Consider the following 18119-nt stretch of genomic DNA (forward strand, 5'->3'; position numbering starts at 1 on the left):
TGCGTAGCCAAACTTCCATAATGTATTTCAAAGGTTCCCAGGACCCTCAGGAGGACTTTGCTCCAAGGCAGGAGCACTGATGCAGGTGGTGCTTTGACAGGGCTGCAGAACCTCTCATCCTGTGCAGAGGGGATGGGGGAACCTCATTCCTAAAGGAGAGCAGAGTCAGTTTTCTAGTCAAGTTTATTTCATGTTTGTTTCTCTGTGGGGTCATTGAAAGAATAACAATATCCCAGTTTGAAAAAACAAAAACGAAACCAAAAACAACCACAAAACCCAGCTTTTTTCAACAGCTTTTCTACCTTTTCAACAACTGGAAAACATTTCTATAAGCAACATATAATCACAGTGCAAATCAGAGCATCCAAAGCTCCTTTTTGTTCCACCAAACTCTTTGGAGACTTTCTTAATTTAAGTCCTTCATGCTCTGTCCTTTTATCCCATCTCTTTACCCACATCTTCAGCTCTTTTGCAGGTGAATAAATAAGAAATAAAAGGAGTGATGGAGTCAGACATGGGACAGGAGGCAGTGACATCCTACAGAGAAGGGTCCTGGAAGTCTGCTAAGTGACTGCACATGGGGTTCTGGCGTAAACTGTTGTACACATAGATGGTAAGTTTTGGAAAAACTCTCAGGAAATACTCAGCATAGTCTCCTATTTTGTTGCTGATCCTGAAAGAGAACAAAAGCAAACAGGATTTTTAAAGCTTGTCCAAGGGGTCAATATTCTAGGATGCCCTAGAGAAAAAGCCACTCCAGAGGCTTTCTGATAATATGGGAAGTTTTCCTAGAAACCCCAGAGCTGCAAGTTTTCTACTTCTCAATTTTTTTGTTGTTGTTTTTTTTTTGTTTGTTTGTTTTTTGGGGTGTTTTTTGTGGGGTTGTGGTTTTTTTTTTTTTTTTTTTTTTTTTTTTTTTTTTTGTGGTGGTGTTGTTGTTGTTTTTCTTTTTTTTGGCTTTTCTTCCAGCATCTCCATCTGCCTTTCACTTTAGACAGCTCTCTGAATCTTGGGCTTGTCCTGTGCAAAGACAGGACTTGGTGATCCTTGTGGGTGCTCTCCAGCTCAGGATATTCTCTGATTTTATGCACCCGTGGCAGGGGGAAGGATGCAAACACGTACCACTCATCTTTGTGTTCATCCATGTTTCTCATGAGCCTGAGGAGGTCAATGACATCATTTGTGTATTTGACTGGTTTTGCATTCCTAGGATTTTCCATGATGTGTAAAACATCTTTGTCAATCTGAAAGAAAGCACGCAGATTGTTCCCTGCCTTTCACACCCCACAAAAACCAATAACCTTGAAGTTTTGCCAGCCAATTTGAGAATGATCAACCCATTTTATCACCCCAGTTAGCAGAGCTCCCTCCAGCATCAACATGCCTTTGATTGAATTGTTTTTCCCAGTTGCCTGTATTTTGTGTGGGGCTACTTGTTCCAGTTCCATTTTTAAACAGAGCCCGTGAAACACTCAGAAAATCTGCCTGAATGTCTAGCTCAAACCTGATACCAATCCAAATTGAAGAGGATTACCATTCTGGTCCACTGTGGATAAGGAAAAGTTTTCTTAGTGACATTAGAATCCTGAAAAATCCTTTTTTTTTTCCACTTTGGGTAGTATTTGATTTCATTCCATATAGTCTTCAGGAAGTTGAACCTGCTGTGGGATGAGAAGCTTCATTAGCTGCAATGGGACTGTTCCCAGCACTACAGGCAATTCCCACACCAAAATTCCACCTCCTTTGTACTCCCAGGACTTACCTCTGATTGCTCCAGAAATAGGGGTGTTTGCTCAACCCTTCCAAGCCTCGTTCATCACGAGAGGACAGGCTTTGTACAAGGTCCAGAGCCTCCATGTAATCAGGGGAATTGGGAGCCAAATCCTTGATCCCAACTTGCTGAAGGGGTTTTGTACCCCCTGTTAAAACGTAGAGCACGAGCCTGCCCAGGGCCTGCAAAGAGACATCACTGTCACAGGCACCCAGCTTCCAACCCAATGTGTTGGAACTCTGGGGCTGAAAATTTCAGGCTTTCTGTTCTAAAAGATGCTGACCATCAAGCAAGCACCACATTTGACTTGAAGCCTTGGAACAGGCTCCCCAGATTGAGTGGTAGCAGGGGGGTTGTGGGTGTGTATTTTGGATAGTATTGTGTGATCTCACAGGGTGAAAAACTTAGATTTCAGATTTTAGTATATAACAATATATGGGGCAAGATGGAGGACTTTGGGTGTTGTCTGGGTCCCTCTTCAGCTTCTTCTCCCTTCTTCTTCATGAGTTTGGGTGGTTTTCTGAAATTGGGTGAAAAAGGTCCACATTGCAGGCTTTGAGTGGTCATTATTGGGTCAAAAGTATAAATAATAGAGCTGTCACCTGGCTATTGGGCAATTATTGCTTAAATAACCTTGGAGAGAGTTAGAGGCACTCGATTTTACCTTCATTTTCTAACTTGCTAGTTAGAGCTCATGGCTTGTGAGACTCTAATATAGATAAGAAATAATAAACACTGAGTCTGAACATGAAACTGTGACTCCCATGTATTAATCCCGACCTTGGCAGAGAAAAAGAAGCCAGAACCATCACACCAGTGGATTCATCTCCCCAAGCCCTGCAGGTGCCCAGAAGTGTAAAATACACCCCCAAGACAAACCTCGAGGCTGTGTGCACAAGGACAGAGGAGATGGGTGTCCAAACCAACACTGCTTTAGTGCAACATCTGTCACTACGTGGGCTTCCCCACAAATCAGGGCATTTTCTACTTGGGGACACAAAAAACCTTTCCCTAGGACCCACAGCTACAGAGCACCCAAAATTTTAAACCATGGGTTGGTTCACAGAGAACTTGCCTCTAAATCTGAGTTTATAAGTTCCTCTTGGCCTTCAATCGACCTTCTTTTATTACCAAAGTCCGCCAAGTAGATTTTGCCACCTAAATCTGAGGAAATAAGAGAAATTGTTAACAAATAAAGGTAGTAAACCTTCATACAATCCATAGCTGACTTCTGGATGACCCTTTCTTTCAAAAACAGTTCTCTGAAGGCATCTGTGATGGGGCCTGCAGAACCCTGGAGAGGGGGGCAGAGCTAATGAGATGTGTAAGGTTGTTCTCTCTGTGAAGGTAGCTGTACTTATTTAAAGAGGAGATCTAAAGCCACCCTATTCAGCACAAAGACATCTCTACTTTTACAGACAGCTGTGAGCCACCTTCCCCTCTAAACTACAGAGAAAACAAAATGAAAACAGAAAGAAAGCAAAACATAACCGATCACGAAGTTCCTGGGCTGTAGATCCTGGTGAGCAAACCTGAGGGAGTGCAGCTCTCTCAGTGCCTGGAAGATCATCTTCAGAGCACCTTTGTAATCCTTTTGGCCTTCGGGGTCCTGCAGGTGTTCCTGGAGGTTTTTCTCCCAGAGTGGGAAGCACAAGTACATGCAGTCTTTTTTCTTCTCAGACTGGAAGAGCTTCAGCAGATGCCCGCAGTGAGAACATCCTTCCAAGAACTCTTTCTCTTTGTTACCCTCTGCACTGCGGGTTATTCTCACGGCTACCTCTGTCCCCCCATGGAGCCCGAGGTAGGTGTCATCCTGAATTTTCTGCTGGATGTATGGAAATATCTTCAGTTTGCCAATCATGGGGCGATACATTTGATCAAGTTTTTTCAGCTGGGCCCTCCAGCGCCTGCTGTTTGGCTCCCACTCTCTGGGGGTCTCTGGAACAAACCTGGCATTGTGCTCACAGAGAAGGTTTTCCATGCTAACAGAACGATTTCTCCGTGCAACATCAAGCAGGTTCCCACGATCAGTCCTCGCTCCCTTTTCACACAACAGCCTTGCTATTTCATAGTCACCTTTCTCCACAGCCACCATCAGGGCTGTGTTGCCCTCCTCATCTGCGTCATCAATGTCTATCTCATCCTTCTCCAGCAAAGCTGTCACCAGCTCCAGGCTCTCCAATTCAACAGCCAGGATGAGGGCAGTTTTCCCACATTCATCTTTGCTCTTCACATCCACACCGTGCTCCAGCAGGAAGCGGACTATGGACACAACTGACTCGTACCTTTTTTTGCCCAAATCCTTCTTGAGGGCGTGGATCAAGGCATTCCTGTCCCTGTTGTCACGGATGTTCACGTCAGCCCTCATCTCCTGGACCAGGATTTTCACAGCCGAGAATTGGCGCTCCCTGCAAGCGTCCATCAGCGCTGTGGCACCTCCTTTGTGCAGCTTGGCTTTCTCCTCGCTGGTCTCCCTCCTCAAATTCACCTCTGCCCCTCTGCTGTACAGGAATCTCAAGGCTTCCTCCTTCCCGTACCACGCAGCCTCCATGAAAGCTGTGAAGCCGTTGATGTCCCTGTCGTTGATGTCTGAGCCACGCTCCAGGAGGAGCTCCAGGATCCCCACGTTCCCTGCTATCCCTGCCTCGGTGAACGCAGTGCCACCGTTGTCCTTCCTGGCATGCACAGAAGCCCCCCTGTCCAGCAGAAGGCGGACCAGGTCCTCCTGCCTGGCCTGCACTGCGCTCTGCAGGGGCGTCCAGCCACTGCCAGCCTTGGAATTCACATCTGCCCCCTGCTCCAGCAGCTCCAGCACAGCTGGTTTATCCCTGTTCTTCACGGCAGTGTGTAACTTGGAGTTAAGGGCTTCTGCTGCCTTCGTGCTGGGAGGGGTGGAGCCCCTCCCCAGGCTGTCAGCTGGGGGCTCCATGGTGGCCAGAGGGAGGGCTCTGGGCTCAGCAGCAGGGTGCAGGGATCCACAGAGGGGTGGCAGAGGCGCCTTCGGAGTGGGGAATGCACCAGGCGTGGCCGATGGAACCCGTGAGGAGCAGTTTTAAGGGCTCTGTGGTCATCACCTGTTTAATGAACAGAAAATACTGCTTTATGAGCCTGTGGAAGCTGACCACTTACCCTCCATGTCCTGTGTGAGGGGCAGCTGAGGGCTGCAATGCCAGTGCCAGCCACGAGAGTCAAGGCCTGCAGAGAAGCACCCACAGACTCCTTGCTCCGTGCCTGGCCCCAGCCCCTCTCACAGCCCAGGGAGGTGTCCCTGCTGCTTTTGCTATGAATGTCACCTCAGACTCATCACAGGTTACCTGATAAGCCATCCCCCAACCATGGTACCAGGTGGAGATGGACATTCCCCTTCAGCTTTGGATGGCAACCACACACAGTCCTGACTGCCCCTGATCCGACACTCCCTGGAGTGAGACAGAAAGCCAGCCTTCATCCCTCCTGCTTCTGCAGGCCATGAGGAGACCCTGCCTGACAGGAAACCTCTCCTAGGCTTTCCCCACATCAGGAGATTGATCAGGAAGGACTTAATTTACCTTTATCTGGTACCTAGAAAAAGCAGGGCCCCAATACCCATTTCCTGATCAGCACTTCCAGGAGTTACTGCCTGACAAGCTGAACTGGAAATAAATTACCCAAGCAATTTGCAAAAGGGAGAGAGAAGCCTTAAGGTACAAAAACAAAGTATAAATTTACATGAATTTTCCCTCAGGAAAGACAGAGATTGGGTTTTGGATGGTTTATTTCCCTGCCCAGCAGGAAATAAACACAGTATTTCATTGCTTTAGATGCATTTAATTTCCTTGTATTAATTTCTACACCTCTTGCCATGCAGGAAAAATAAATAAATAGCGATACTTTCCTGGTCTGAAAAGCACCACAGCATGCCCTGGGCACGGTGGGGCTCAAGTTCCTCGCCCTTGTCAGCATGGCAGAACCCCGGGGAGAGGGAAGAGAAGGGCTGAGCACCTTCCTCCTCCTCCTCCTCCTCCTCCGAGCAGCAGAGCAGCGGGCTTTGTACTCCAGGAAATGTTTAAATATTTCCGTCCCCGCCCCACTGACTTTTGACCGTGCCTGCGTGTCCCGATGTGTCACCCAGCCCTGCCTGCTGCCACCCACGGTGACACAGCCAGCAAGGGGTCCCCAAATACGTGCTGGCCCCTGCCAGGGAGGAGGGTTTTATCCACTGGCAGGAGGATGCTTGTTGCTATGCACCCTCACACCTTAACAGGCATTTCTGTATTAAGAAAGAGTTTCAGTTTCACCCTTGAATTTTTAAGGAAGAAGAAGCAGAAACTTCCATGCCTTTCTCACCACAGCTGGCCCCGTGCCAGGACAAAGGCACCCCTTGGATCCTTGAGCTATTCCTCAAGGAATGTGTCTGTTTTCTATGGGGCAGCATGCAAAAAACCCTCCTAGATCGTTGAATAGTTGAGAGAGCGTGAAGATTCTCGGTGCATTTTCGGGGTGTCTCAGCAGGTGCAAGGGACCTCCCTGCACTGTGTATGGCTTTTATTCTTTTGTTTTGTATAGTTTTTTTAGTTTGTATAGTTTTTAGGGTTTTTGTTTTGTACAGTTTGTTGTTTTCTCCTCGCTGAAAACCTTTTTGCTTTTTCAAACCCTCTCCAATCCCATGTCTCACTGATTATTCTTAAGGCATTTCTGAGAGGCTGCTGGTCAACCCTCAGAGCCTGACACACCTTCGTGGGGCTAAAACCACACAGAAAGTCATCAGATGCTTCTGGGGTTCTGGGGAAAGTGTTTGGCAGCCTTTTTTTCAGCAGGCAGCAGAGAAGTCGTGAGCAAAGTGCTCTCCCCACACCGCCAGCCCCTGTTGAGAAGCATCTGCTCAGCAGTGGTTCAGGAGCTGGAGGCCTTGGATTCATCAGGGCGTGGACTGGGGGACATTTGGGGGTTCATTTTGAGCTTTTCCTCACCTTGTGGTAAATCCATCCGTGAGAGGGAACTAAGTGCTGCTGAATTACAGCCAGGGAATCGCCGAGGCGCAGATCTGTGGGTTCCTCACTGCCAGCTCCCTGGCACCACCCTGGCACCTTGCTTCTTGTCAGCAGCTCCTTGTAAACACCCAGCCTGCTCTGCCAGGCCTTCCTTATCTGCCTGGAGAGCAGGAAATCATCACAGCCAGGCTGTGATGTCCCACCCAGTTTCCTTCACTGCCCTGTGACGTGAGATGAGCTCAGCAGAGCCTGTGCAACTCCCTCAGCCACCTCCCCTGGACTGTGTCAGCAGCAGGATTCAGCTCACGTCTGAAACAGGGCTGGAATTGTGCCAGTCAAATCATTCCTGGCTTTCCACAGTGCCTTGGTACACGCACAAACTGGGGATCTGCATGTGAACACGGAGACATGGCCTGATACAGGGCACAGAGAAGCCTTCAGAGGGCGGGGTGGATGCAGCCCTGCAGCTGTTTTCCACAGATATCCCAATCCTTATGGATGCCTGCACTGCTGGCTCACAGCTCCACGCCAGCTTTCACTAAACTCTGCCTCTGCAGCCCGATACCTCATTGTGGTGTTGGACATCCTGCTTCCCACAGCATCCACAGGGACTGGGAACATCCCACGGTCTCTGCATGGAATTTTGTCGGGTTTGTGCTGCCACAGGAGACCTTGACACAGCTCCACAGGGACAGAGACTGTGAAAGCTCAGGGAGCAACCTCTAGTCTGTCTGAAGGCTGTCAGGATCTCATTTTAACTCGCAGGAAGGATCTCTCCTGGTTTGAGCAGGGCTGTGGCTGCAGCTGCTGGTGTTCAAGTACCCATCTGCAGCTGCAAAACAGATAAACAACCACAGCAAGGGCACATCTCAGCTTCAAAGCCCGTAAAGACATCCAAAAAAAGCCAAAAGGCATTTAAAAAAAGCCAGTATAACAGCACCACATCGCCCATCCAGCCAAGTACAAGAGCCTTCTTTGGCTTGCTGGTTTAATTAAAGTCATTAATTATTTTGTGGTGGGAAGATGAAAAACCCTAGGATGGTAGGAACCCAAGCCCTGTGGTGGTGGAAACGAGGTGTTTGCAGCCAGCAGGGCTGTGGCAGGAGTGTCTTGTTCCTGCATCCCAGCCAAGAAGGGTTTGCTGGTAGTGCTCTCCTGATCCAAATTGCTTTTCACAGAGCCATAAGTTTAAACTCTGAGTCCCTGCAACAGTTTCCAGGGAATTAGAGGTTCTCAAAGGTTTTCTAAAGCAGGGGAGTAACAGCACTCCTCTGCACCACCCTTCTGTAACCTCTGGGTTATGGAGTTCCTGCTGTAGTTGTACATCTGCAGAGTCATTATTTGCTCCCACGCACCCAGGGACTCAGGAGATGAGTTGCTGAGACACAGACAGCAGGGAAATCAAGGGCACAGCTCAACAAATCTCCCTTTTCCTCCATTCTGAGGGACTTACACCCATTTTTGCATCTCTTCCCCTGAGATGACATCTCCAGAGAATCCTTGTCCTCCCAGCAGCCACAAATAAACATGAGGCAAAATGTGGCAACAAAAACTGCCTGCCAAGGGTAAAATAATTTTTTAAAGGAGCTATGAATAGTAGGATGAGTTTTTTTCTTCCTGTTCCCTTCACGTGCTTTCCTATAATGTTTCCAAGTGGGAATATCCCAGGGTTTATGTGCTTGGCCATGCTGATGTGACTTTCAGTGCTGGAACACAACCCTGGAAAATAGTCCACAGAAGGATGGCAGGTGGTGATTCCCCTGGAGGAGCATCAACCACTTCCCACAGAACCATTTAGGTTTGAGAAGACTCCAAGATCATTGAGCCCAGCCTCCAAAATCATTGAGCCCAACCATCATCCATCACTGCCAAGCCCACCGATGAGCCACATCCCCCATTTATGTATGCCTCTCATGGAGTATTTTTACTTTTTTAAAAACTTTATTTTCTAGTTTTTTAGACTGCTGCTCAATCCTCATCACCACCAAAAAAGAAATGTTTGCCAGCAGGGAAGGAGAGGTGAGGGCAACAGCAAGGCAGGCAGGGACCTCACCAAGAGGGGCAGCTCATCCCAGTCCTTGAGCAAGGAGGGCAGGGCAGATCCATTTAAAACAGCCCAGAGCAGCCCAAACAGCTCAGACAAGGAGTCAGGCTGAGCACCTGAGCTTAGATGCCTCTCCCAAGGTGGATCCCCAGCAGGATTTCTCCTCATCCCCATCCTTGCCCCCAGGCCGTGGCTGCACCATGTGGAGCTCCCCTGCAGCACAGGCAGCCCAGCCTGGGGAGGCAGGAGGGCTGCAGACCCCAGCAGCAGCAGCAGCAAGCAGGACAATTCTCTCTCATCCTTTCCCAGCTCCCGAGGCAGCCCAGGGGCACAAATCCTTGTGCACCCTTGGCGCTGAGCTGCCGGTGTCAGGGGAGGGCGAGCCGAGCGCCAGCGCATCAGCTGTGACTTCTGGCACTTGGTTCAGCCAGAGGCCGTGAGTGGAAGCTGCAGTGATGCCATGCAGCTGCTCCCTCCCTGCAGTGATGCCATGCAGCTGCTCCCTCCCTGCAGTGATGCCATGCAGCTGCTCCCTCCCTGCAGTGATGCCATGCAGCTGCTCCCTCCCTGCAGTGATGCCATGCAGCTGCTCCCTCCCTGCTGCCTGCCCCGGGGCTGCCAGGGCTCTGCAGAGCACGGGGCGAGGCGCTTGGCGTGTTTGGAATGGCTCAGTGCATCCTCTCTGCTGCTGAGCTCCCTCCAATACACATGCAGATGGCCTTTTACAGCGTTTTTTCTTTAAAAAGAGAAATAAATCAGGGATTTACACATGTGCAGCCCGTTGTCGTGTGTGTGTATCCATGGAAAGTGAAGCTCAGAATTCCTACACCTAAATATCTGCGCATCCACCTGCCTAGATCCTTGTCTTAGTGCTCTCCTGCATCCATGTCCATAGCCTAAGACCACCCCAAAGCTGCTTGGTCCCACTGGAGCAGGGCCCTTCTGGCTGAGCTGCAGCTGGGAATGCTCCAGCCCCCAGGGCATGAGGAAATGGCTTTTTTTCCACCAAATAAATCCACCACCACCCCCCCACCTCATCCCGGCTCATGGAAACCTGGCCCCGGAGCAAGTTTGTGTTCACAGCCTGGAGGGCAGGGCAGTGCCAGCCCCCACGGTGGCTCCCCGGAGCTCAGATCCCCCCAGCTGCTTCCAAATTTGCAAACCCTGGGAAACTTCAGCCAGGGTTGACTGGGAATGACCACAGCCGGCCGAGGGAAGCTTTGGCTCCTCTTTCTCAAACGTGGCTTTATGGGTTTGGGGATTTTTTTTTATCCCCCCTGCCCCGAGGCTTTAAGGTTTTGTTGTCATACCACTGGCTTCTGGCAGCAGCCACAGCTGGATGCAAGGCTCGCTTTTAGTGACTGGGTTTTCTCTTTGGGAAGCATCCCCGTGGAAACTGGGCTGCAAATGGGATTGTCCAGGATCAGCTGTGGGGTCTGAGAGCTGCCACCGAGGCTGAGGCTCAGCTTGGGCCATGCATGATGCAGCAAGAATGGACACAGCCTCACATTTCCTTCTAAAGAAGGCTCAAGAGGGTTTTCCTTTATTATTATTATTATTATTATTATTATTATTATTATTATTATTATTACTTCTTTATTTTGTTGTTGTTGTTGTTGGCATGTTTGATTTTTTTTTTAATGGAGAATCAGTTTTAAATTAACTTCAAGGTGTGCAAGACAAAGTATTCATATTTTTCATTCAGGAGCTGCACTTAAAAAAAAAGGCAGCAACAACATTATTTTTGATTCCAGCTGCTTCTAATCTGCTTTACTGCTCTTCTTCCTGACAAGTAATTTAAATATTTCCTGCATACTTTTCAGCTCATTTCTTCCCTCTGACACGGACAAAGATCAGATAGAGACACAACCTGCTATGATCCCAAATCACTTGGCTTGTAAGACAAGGCCATGCTTAATTTAAAAGGAAATGAAAGGTGAGGGGAAGCTCAACCTGCTTTCCTCTGGATAGGTGGGGATGGAGCAGAGTTGATGCATTTTACAGTGCCTGCTGACCCCTGGGCCCTGCATGGCTGTGACAGAGGCTCTGTTGCAGCTGCAGGTGTTTGTAAAATGCATCTGAATGGCAGGGGGTGGCTGGTGCTCATAGTAACACCTTGGAACATGCAGATTCCCCAGCTATTCCCCCGTGATTCCAGCTCCTCCTCGGCACTCCCCTCACGCTCTCCTCCGCTGACGCAGGCCAGTTAATTTTGGCTTCCAGAACACGCAATAAATAGAAAGAAGGCAACTGAAATAAGACCATATTTCGGTTGGATTTTTATCCCAAGCACTTCTTCGAGCTGCACTGGGGTGCTCCTCTCCCTGTGTTGCCACAGGCAGCCCTGGGTGTTTCCACAGAAAGATTTTTCCATGCAGCCCTCCCAGGGAACTCGCTCTGCACAGGAATAGGATGTTTTTTATTAACCCCTCTGATAACAGAGAATCTCCCCCTTGTCAATGAATTCAATCATCAGGTGTGTTACTGACAAAAATCAAGTATTATTTATGTCAGTGACTGCAAAAAGAATTGCATCCTCTCAATTTTAGGACATTTGTGTTTTACTGATACTGAGCAGATGTTGGGAACTGCAGTCCTGTAAATGGCTCAGAAATTATCAGCAATACAAGCAGTTCATGTATTCAAAACTTCACTTCTGCTTTCATTCTTTCTATAAACTGTTCAGTTTTTATCAATAAACTGATAAAAAAGACTTTTATGCTTCAAAAGTCTTCCCCTTTCCTTTTCTGCTCTTGACACTCTCACTTTTAAAGCGACTGGGAGCACTCCCTGAGTCACCCAACACAGGCAGCTTTGCTAAGCATCCAGAATTAGAACATAAAATTTAACTGAAAGTCCACAACCAAAAAAAAAAAAAAAAAAACAAAACAAAAAAAAAAAACAAAAAAACAAAAAAACCAAAAAAAAAAAAAAAAACAGACCCAGGCCATGCTGTCAGGGTGTTTTTCTCTTTACGTTTTATTTTGTAATGACAACGTCACGTCGGAAATGAGAACAGACCATTGTGCATCGCTCGCGTCAGTAACACAGCCAGGGCGGTTCCAGTTGTAGAAATAAATAATAAATAAGAAAGCAGCTGGTATCTCCCTGTAAACACAGCCAGGACAACAGCCAGAGGCTCAGAGGTGGGACCAGGATGGGGATGGTGGAAGGGCACTCAGAGTAACATCCCCAAACTGGTCCTTGGTGCCCTGCTCTGCTCAGGCAGCTGTGAAAAGCCCAAAGGATGCTGTGCTCTGGCTGTTGCTGAGACAGCGGGGCAAAAGAGAGTTCCCCTGGCAAGGAGTGAGGACCAGTGGGATAAGGATCTCCAGGTTTGGTCTTTTGGGATAAACAGAGCCCTGGAAAGCAGCCCTCAGCAGGGAGCAGTGCCGGTGGCACATTCCCAGCACAGGTTCCACATCACCCACCCAGGCAGCTGCTGCCACCATTGCTGCCAAGTGGGATCCACACCTCTCCAGGACCCCAAAATTCCTGCTGAGAGGGACCCTCTGAAGAGCTGCCCCCAGGGCTGGGCTGATGTGTCCTGCCACTCCTCTGAGTCACTGAATTCACGGCACTGATTTTGCTCACTCCACGGGTTTCTGGTAAAGTGCTGTGGCTGCAGACTGGTTTCACCATCCAAGGGAACACCAAGCCAAATCATAAACCCAGGCAAAGCCCAGGGTTTTTTCTCCCATGTGTGAAAATCAAGTTTTCCATGGGGTTGCTCCCCAAAGTGCCTGTTTGACCTCTCTGTTCCCTGCCTAGGACAAGCTGCTGAGATGCCTCCCACACCTTTAAGGGGAGAGAGGAAACAGCGTGGGCTGCAAAGCATCCTTGCACTGCCTCTGTGGTCCTCTGGCAGCTCTCCCTGCTGCTGCCGCCGTACCTTGCTCCACAACTGTGCTACAAATCTGTCTGGTCCTCTCAAATCATTACACAGAAAAGGTGGGAGGCATGCTAAGTGCTACAACAGCTAAAATAATTTAATTTACAAGCTCCTCGGGGCGAGGGACATGCGTGTGTGCTTTCAGCAGTGCTCCTCTAATAAATATAGATATAATAATGACCACAACGATAAAATAAATAACAATAATAGGAGTAAAACGCCACGCACTCAACCTAAGATTAGGTGCAGTCTCAAGGTCGTGGAGCTCAAGCGAGGGATAAAAGCGTCACTGCACTGGAAGGAGGTGGAAAGCTTCGATGCAGAGCATGCATAGGATACAGCTGGAGGATCTTGGGATCAGGAGAAGGCAGGCGCAGGATCCCTCCAGCTGAAAATGCCACGTAGCCCCGGGGCTTTTATCCCGTCCATTCCCTGCAGTGGGAGTGGCAGTCCCCCGTGCTGGCCCCGCAGATGCCGCAGGTCGGGGAGCAGCTGGGAGCTCTTCGGCTGTGGATGCTTGGGGCAATCCTGTCCTTCTCCCCGGACTCGCAGCTCAAACCCGGTTTCTTTCCGTGCCCGCAGTGGTGCAGGTCTCCGGCCGAGCTGCAAGGGGAGGCTCCGGGCTCCCAGCGGAGAGGGACGAACACCGGATCCGGCTCGAGGCGCTGGGGATTCCACCAAAATTCCAGAACTCCAGCCAAAACCCTGCCACGCGGGCCTCAGCCCTGGCAAACCTGGTCCCACCCTGTGGCCGGCCCCGGCTCGTCCCCCCGCGGCGCGCCGGGCCCGCGTCAGGTGTGCGAGCGCTTGCTGGAGCCACGGCTGGCGGCCTGCCTGGACATGTCCTGGTAGGAGGCGGACTTGAGGAAACGGGGGTAGGAGTCCTTCTCCATCAGCGTGCGGGTCTTGGCCTGCGCCTCGTTGAAGCAGGCCGAGGTGGCCCCCGAGAGGTTCTTGCGGGTGATCTCCCTGGTTTCGTGGTCGATGTTCACCTGCAAGGCAGCAGCGCCCACAAACGTTAACTCCTCTCCAAAAGCTGTTTGTAATCCGCCTGCAGATGAGGGTGAAGGTGCTCACAAACCTTTCTATCCCTTCATGGTTAGACTCAATTTCTGTTCCATCATTAACCAGCCAATTGTGGTGGACCACACGATGTTAGAAATTAAAGCTCTCACGAGCAAGAGCACATCTTCCCCCTGATCCAAAAGCACCTTAATAAAACCCACCAGGATATTTTTGTGCCTTTCCCACCCTATCTGATGCCACAGAAACTGCTCTCACCTCCCTGGGCGCCTCATTTTGGACAAACTCCTCGAAGATCCTGTTGGCTTTGGAGGCTAGCTTGGTTTTTGACCGGGTCTTTTTGAAGTCCTCGCACGCCAGCCAGAAGTCGAGGTTCTCCTCGCTGAATTCAGTCTTGAGGAACGTGTGGAAGGCGTTTACCCCACCTGGGGAGGGGACAGAAGAGCAGTTAATGAGACAGAAGGCAGGGAGGAGGAGGACCAGCAGCAGACACTGCCTGGCGAGCAGCGTCACCCTGGGAGCTCAGACCGTGACATCTGCCGATTTCCTTTCCCTCCGGGCAAATTCCACCCTCTGAGACACTGCTAATTGGCCTCTAGACTCCAATAAAATCCTTTCCCACAGACAAGTAATCCTCTGGTTTTATTTATCTGACCTTTCTGTAATGAGGCCTCGGAGTATTCTCTTTACAGCTTTGGAAAAGAGCTAATTCTACCTAAGGAGAGGCGCGCTGACGCATCGGAACGCTGCAGGAGCCGAGCAGCGGTGCCTTGATTTTGATTTCTCAGCCGAGATCCTGGGGGGAACGAGATGCTGAGGGCGGGAGAGTAATTGCAGCAAGGATTTCAAAGCTGCGCTGGGAGGGTGGATTAAGTTACAAAGCTGGAGATGCTCATTAGCCATCACAGCACGTGAGGAAGACTGGGGAAAAAAATACACTTGGCCCCAGACTGGCGCTGTGGAAGGACTTTATCTGGCTGGGGAAGAGCTTTTAAGGTAGACAACTACTTTTGGATTAAAATTTGGTGCTTCTGTCATTGTGCAGAGCCCAGGGTAAGGAGAGGATGATGTGTGGGACTAGAAAATAGGTCCCATCTCTGGGTCTGGAGGAGCTGCCTGCATAGGGAGAGGGACAGAGCATCTCACAGGAGCCCTGTGCATCACAGCTGATATCAGAGGGAGAAAAGGCCACGGTTGTTCAGTAAAACAGGTGAATTCTTTCTCCCTGTGGAGGAGCCCTCCCCGGAGGGACAGGACAGACAGAGGGCAGCAATGCAGTTGTTTGGACAAGCCTGAGGGGAGGTGGCTGCATTGCTGTTTCCACCAGACACCGAGAGCAGACACTGCCTTCTCCCGAGTGTGGAGAAAGGGGAGGCTTGGGAATACCATAACATTGCCCCTGGTGGGCTGCTCCTCACGGGATGCCCGTGACAATGCTCCTGTCCCAAGGCAGCAGCGAGACAACACTTCTGTCCCCAAAAACACCCACCCAGGAGGAAAGGGCACAGCTTCAAGGGGCAGGCAACGAGCCCTGTGCCTCAGATCTGGGCAGGAAAGAGACCTCTTTCTAAATCCTAAAACACCTCATTTGAGGAGGAGGCGAGATTTCATCGTACGCTAACTTCAGTCGTACCGCTCACCACGAGTACATTTGTCCTACGAGCTCTCACCGGGAGAAGAAAACGAGATGCTACTCACTTTTGCTCTTGAGGAGCTGGTCAAACGACTCCCTCCATTCCAGCACCTCTTGGGAGGAGTCTCTGGAAAAGATAAAAGAATGTAAGGCTCGCTGTCCAGCGCTGAGGGTTGAGAGCACTTCAGTTGTGCAGCTCCATTAGTGGGAGAGAGCGGCATTCAGCAGGAAGCCAAAGGAGAGGCCAATATCCATTACCTGTGGGCTCTCTTGCCTCTCTCCTCCCTTTCTTTTACCTTCCGTGATGGCTCACCCGACCTCAGCTCCATGCTGCTGGCCAGGAGGTTCTCTAGGGGATGCTCAGAAAAACCCTTCCCTGCCGATACAAGTCCAGCAGGTTCTCTAGGGACTGCTCCTTTGCCACTGGTGCCTCCTGTGCAGGAAGCCCCCCTGCCCTCAACAGCAATATTTAGTGTTCTGTGTTTAATGCTGCCTGCATTCCCCGGGGATCTCAGCCACTGGTGTGAGGCACCAGGAAGCGCAGGAGCCCCGCGGGTTCCTTGCCTCTTGCCAAGGCCCTGCTCCCTGTGCCTAATGCCAGAGCATCCGTCCCCCCGTCGGATTTTATAGCCGCTGGAGCTGGGAAGTGATCCGCCTTCCCGGCCCGCCTGGGTGGGACTACGTGGAGGGGGAGCCGTGCTCTCTGCTGCGCAGATGGGCAGGAGCATCCCTGCCGTGGAAAGGCTGCTCCAGGGGGACCCGGCCTGAGCCTGGGACAGAGCAGTGCTGGGCTTACCTGCGCCTAGAGCCCAGCTGCAGCTTGCTGGAGCTCCCGATCTTGTGTCCCAGCTCGGGTTTATGAAGCAGGATGCCCAAGCGGGTCTTCAGATCCTTGGCTCTGGAAGGGAGGGAGGGAGGAAGGGGAGAGGTGGGATGGCTGGTCCGTCAGTCTGCTGCCGCCACCCCCACGGCTGGCAGGGGCTGCACCCCCGGCCTGGGGGGCAAAGCCCTCGCTCCCCAGCTTCAGCCACTTCTTTGCTCTCTGGTGTGTGAAATAAATGCTCCCCACTTGCTTTTCCTGCTCCCTGGCAACCGCGCTCGGCAGCGCATTAAGCCTGGGGGACTGTTTTCTCCTGCTCGCTTGCCAGGCAGAGACACATGGAATATAAAGCACGACGAGCTCTCTCCTCTGGGGCAGGTAACACAGCAGCGCCCAGCTGGAGCCCCCCCAGCTCCCCGGAGCGAACCTGGGTTCCTTTTCCCACCCCACTCTCCCGGCAGCGCTCCGCTGCTCCCAAACCGCTGGAAAAACACAGCGATTCCTTCCCGCTGGGCAGAGCGGGAGCATCTCCCTGCTGCCAGGCTGCTGCTCCCCTGCCCTCCTTTCTGGGGTGCCCCTGCGTGCCCAGGAGCCTGTCACCGGGCCGTGGAGAGGGCAGCAGCGCCATCCACCTACCCCATGCCCTCAGGAGGCAGAGGCAGCACTGACGCTCCTGTGCCAGAGGCTGGGATGCTCCTGCCTGTCCCCGCGGCTCCGCGGAGGAGGCACCTCCCTGCCGGGAGCTGTCTGCGGCAGCAGGGCAGCAGAAGCGGCTCCTGTCCGTCCCCAGGGTGCCCCCGAGGCGGAGCTCGGCCCCGCCGCTGTTTGATGCCGCGGCTCGGTCAGGCGTCCCAAGGCGCCCATACAAAAAAAAAAAAAAAGAAGGGTTTAAATGTCAAGCCGGCAGCGTGGGGCTTTGCAGGAGGAGCGACGTGTCACTTAACAGTTCGACCGTGTTGACAAAAACACTCCTGCTGCTGCCAACTCGCAGCAAGTTGTGCAGAGGCAGAGCCGGAGAAAGCCTGGTGTGTTTGTACAGCCCTGTGCAGCCTCGTCTCCCTCCGCTCGTTTCACCTCGTGGGGGGCAGAAGGGATGCAGCAGAAGGGATGCAGCAGAAGGGGTGCAGCCCTGGCAGGGGATGCAGCAGAAGGGATGCTGCGTGTTTGCTCGAGGCCTGCACCCCGATTCCTGCCCTAACATCACATCCACGGCAGCACGGGCTGGTCCAGGCGCGTCTTCTCCAGCGAACCCTCTGCCTCCCAGAAGCGCCTTACCTTTCCAGGCAAGTGATGGGGAGCGCGGCTAAGCCCCGGCACATGCTGAGAGCTGGGCACCGGGGCATCCAGCAACTCATCGGCTCCTCACGGGGGTGGCAGCGGGCTGAAACAGGCACCCCCTGCCCGCGGTCTGCGCCGGCGGCTGCTCCAGCGGCGCGGAGCCGCGCTTTATATCGGGTGGGAGGCGGGAGAGCGGGGAGGGGGCCCCAGCAGCGCTCCAGCCTCCAGCCAACCAAAAGCTGCTCAGGCAGCGCCCGAGAAGATAAGAGCTTAGGTAAGTTTGTGTGTGCTGCTGAGGGAGGGGACAGTGGGAGGCCCAGGCTCGTCCTTGAGCATCACAGTCATAGCCGCTTCCTCGGGAGCAGGGTAAGAACAGGCTCGTTTCCAGCGACGTGTGGAGCCTGCTGAGTAACCACCGGTGGGTGGGAGGGCGAGGGACAGCACAGACGCTGCAGAGCGCGCCGAGAGTCGTCAGCTCCGTCCCGCTGCTCCATCCCGCTGCCAAACCCCCGCGCTCGCAGCACGGCAGCAGCAGGCTCTGCCCCAGTGCTGTAGGCAGGGGGTGCCAGCCCCGGCAGGGGCAGAGGGGTTTGTGCTTCCCGCAGCGATGGAGCAGAAGGGTGACATGTTTCTGCTTCCCTCCCAATGGTACTGCCAGTTCACAGCTGGAATATAATGATATATAATA

The 18119-nt window shown here is 51.8% G+C and overlaps 2 protein-coding genes across 4 annotated transcripts; both read right to left on the reverse strand.

Moving 5' to 3' along the window:
* Positions 1 to 166: 166 nt before the first annotated feature.
* On the reverse strand, positions 167 to 6867 carry RNASEL (ribonuclease L). Of its 2 annotated transcripts, XM_063406613.1 has the most exons (7): positions 6721 to 6867; positions 3263 to 4845; positions 2847 to 2935; positions 1763 to 1953; positions 1535 to 1661; positions 1123 to 1244; positions 168 to 673 (listed from the first exon to the last, which is right to left on the reverse strand). In XM_063406613.1, exons 2-7 carry the CDS (start codon positions 4698 to 4700, stop codon positions 538 to 540), a joined length of 2103 nt encoding a protein of 700 aa, XP_063262683.1. In that variant the 5' UTR covers positions 4701 to 4845; positions 6721 to 6867; the 3' UTR covers positions 168 to 537. The 2 variants fall into 2 exon arrangements, with proteins under 2 accessions (XP_063262684.1, XP_063262683.1); XM_063406614.1 differs by lacking the exon at positions 1123 to 1244 and having other exon boundaries at positions 167 to 673.
* Positions 6868 to 11711: 4844 nt separating this feature from the next.
* RGS16 (regulator of G protein signaling 16) lies at positions 11712 to 18104 on the reverse strand. Of its 2 annotated transcripts, none has more exons than XM_063406616.1 (5): positions 17429 to 18104; positions 16130 to 16231; positions 15399 to 15460; positions 13959 to 14125; positions 11712 to 13669 (listed from the first exon to the last, which is right to left on the reverse strand). In XM_063406616.1, the coding sequence occupies exons 1-5, from the start codon at positions 17506 to 17508 to the stop codon at positions 13469 to 13471; spliced, it is 612 nt and encodes a 203-aa protein (XP_063262686.1). In that variant the 5' UTR covers positions 17509 to 18104; the 3' UTR covers positions 11712 to 13468. The 2 variants fall into 2 exon arrangements, with proteins under 2 accessions (XP_063262686.1, XP_063262687.1); XM_063406617.1 differs by lacking the exon at positions 17429 to 18104 and adding an exon at positions 16790 to 16984.
* Positions 18105 to 18119: the final 15 nt, after the last annotated feature.

Source organism: Prinia subflava, chromosome 10 (assembly GCF_021018805.1).
Source record: "Prinia subflava isolate CZ2003 ecotype Zambia chromosome 10, Cam_Psub_1.2, whole genome shotgun sequence".
NCBI classification, from domain to species: domain Eukaryota; kingdom Metazoa; phylum Chordata; class Aves; order Passeriformes; family Cisticolidae; genus Prinia; species Prinia subflava.

Coding starts and splice junctions, on each gene's coding strand:
- RNASEL (XM_063406613.1), bottom strand. CDS start 4,700: ATGGAGCCCCCAGCTGACAGCCTGGGGAGGGGCTCCACCCCTCCCAGC. Junction 2,936..3,262: donor GCCCAGGAACTTCGTGATCG/GTTATGTTTTGC, acceptor TTATTTCCTCAG/ATTTAGGTGGCAAAATCTAC. Junction 1,662..1,762: donor TATTTCTGGAGCAATCAGAG/GTAAGTCCTGGG, acceptor CTCATCCCACAG/CAGGTTCAACTTCCTGAAGA.
- RGS16 (XM_063406616.1), bottom strand. CDS start 17,508: ATGAGTTGCTGGATGCCCCGGTGCCCAGCTCTCAGCATGTGCCGGGGC. Junction 16,232..17,428: donor CCCATCACTTGCCTGGAAAG/GTAAGGCGCTTC, acceptor CCTCCCTTCCAG/AGCCAAGGATCTGAAGACCC. Junction 15,461..16,129: donor CAGCTGGGCTCTAGGCGCAG/GTAAGCCCAGCA, acceptor TATCTTTTCCAG/AGACTCCTCCCAAGAGGTGC.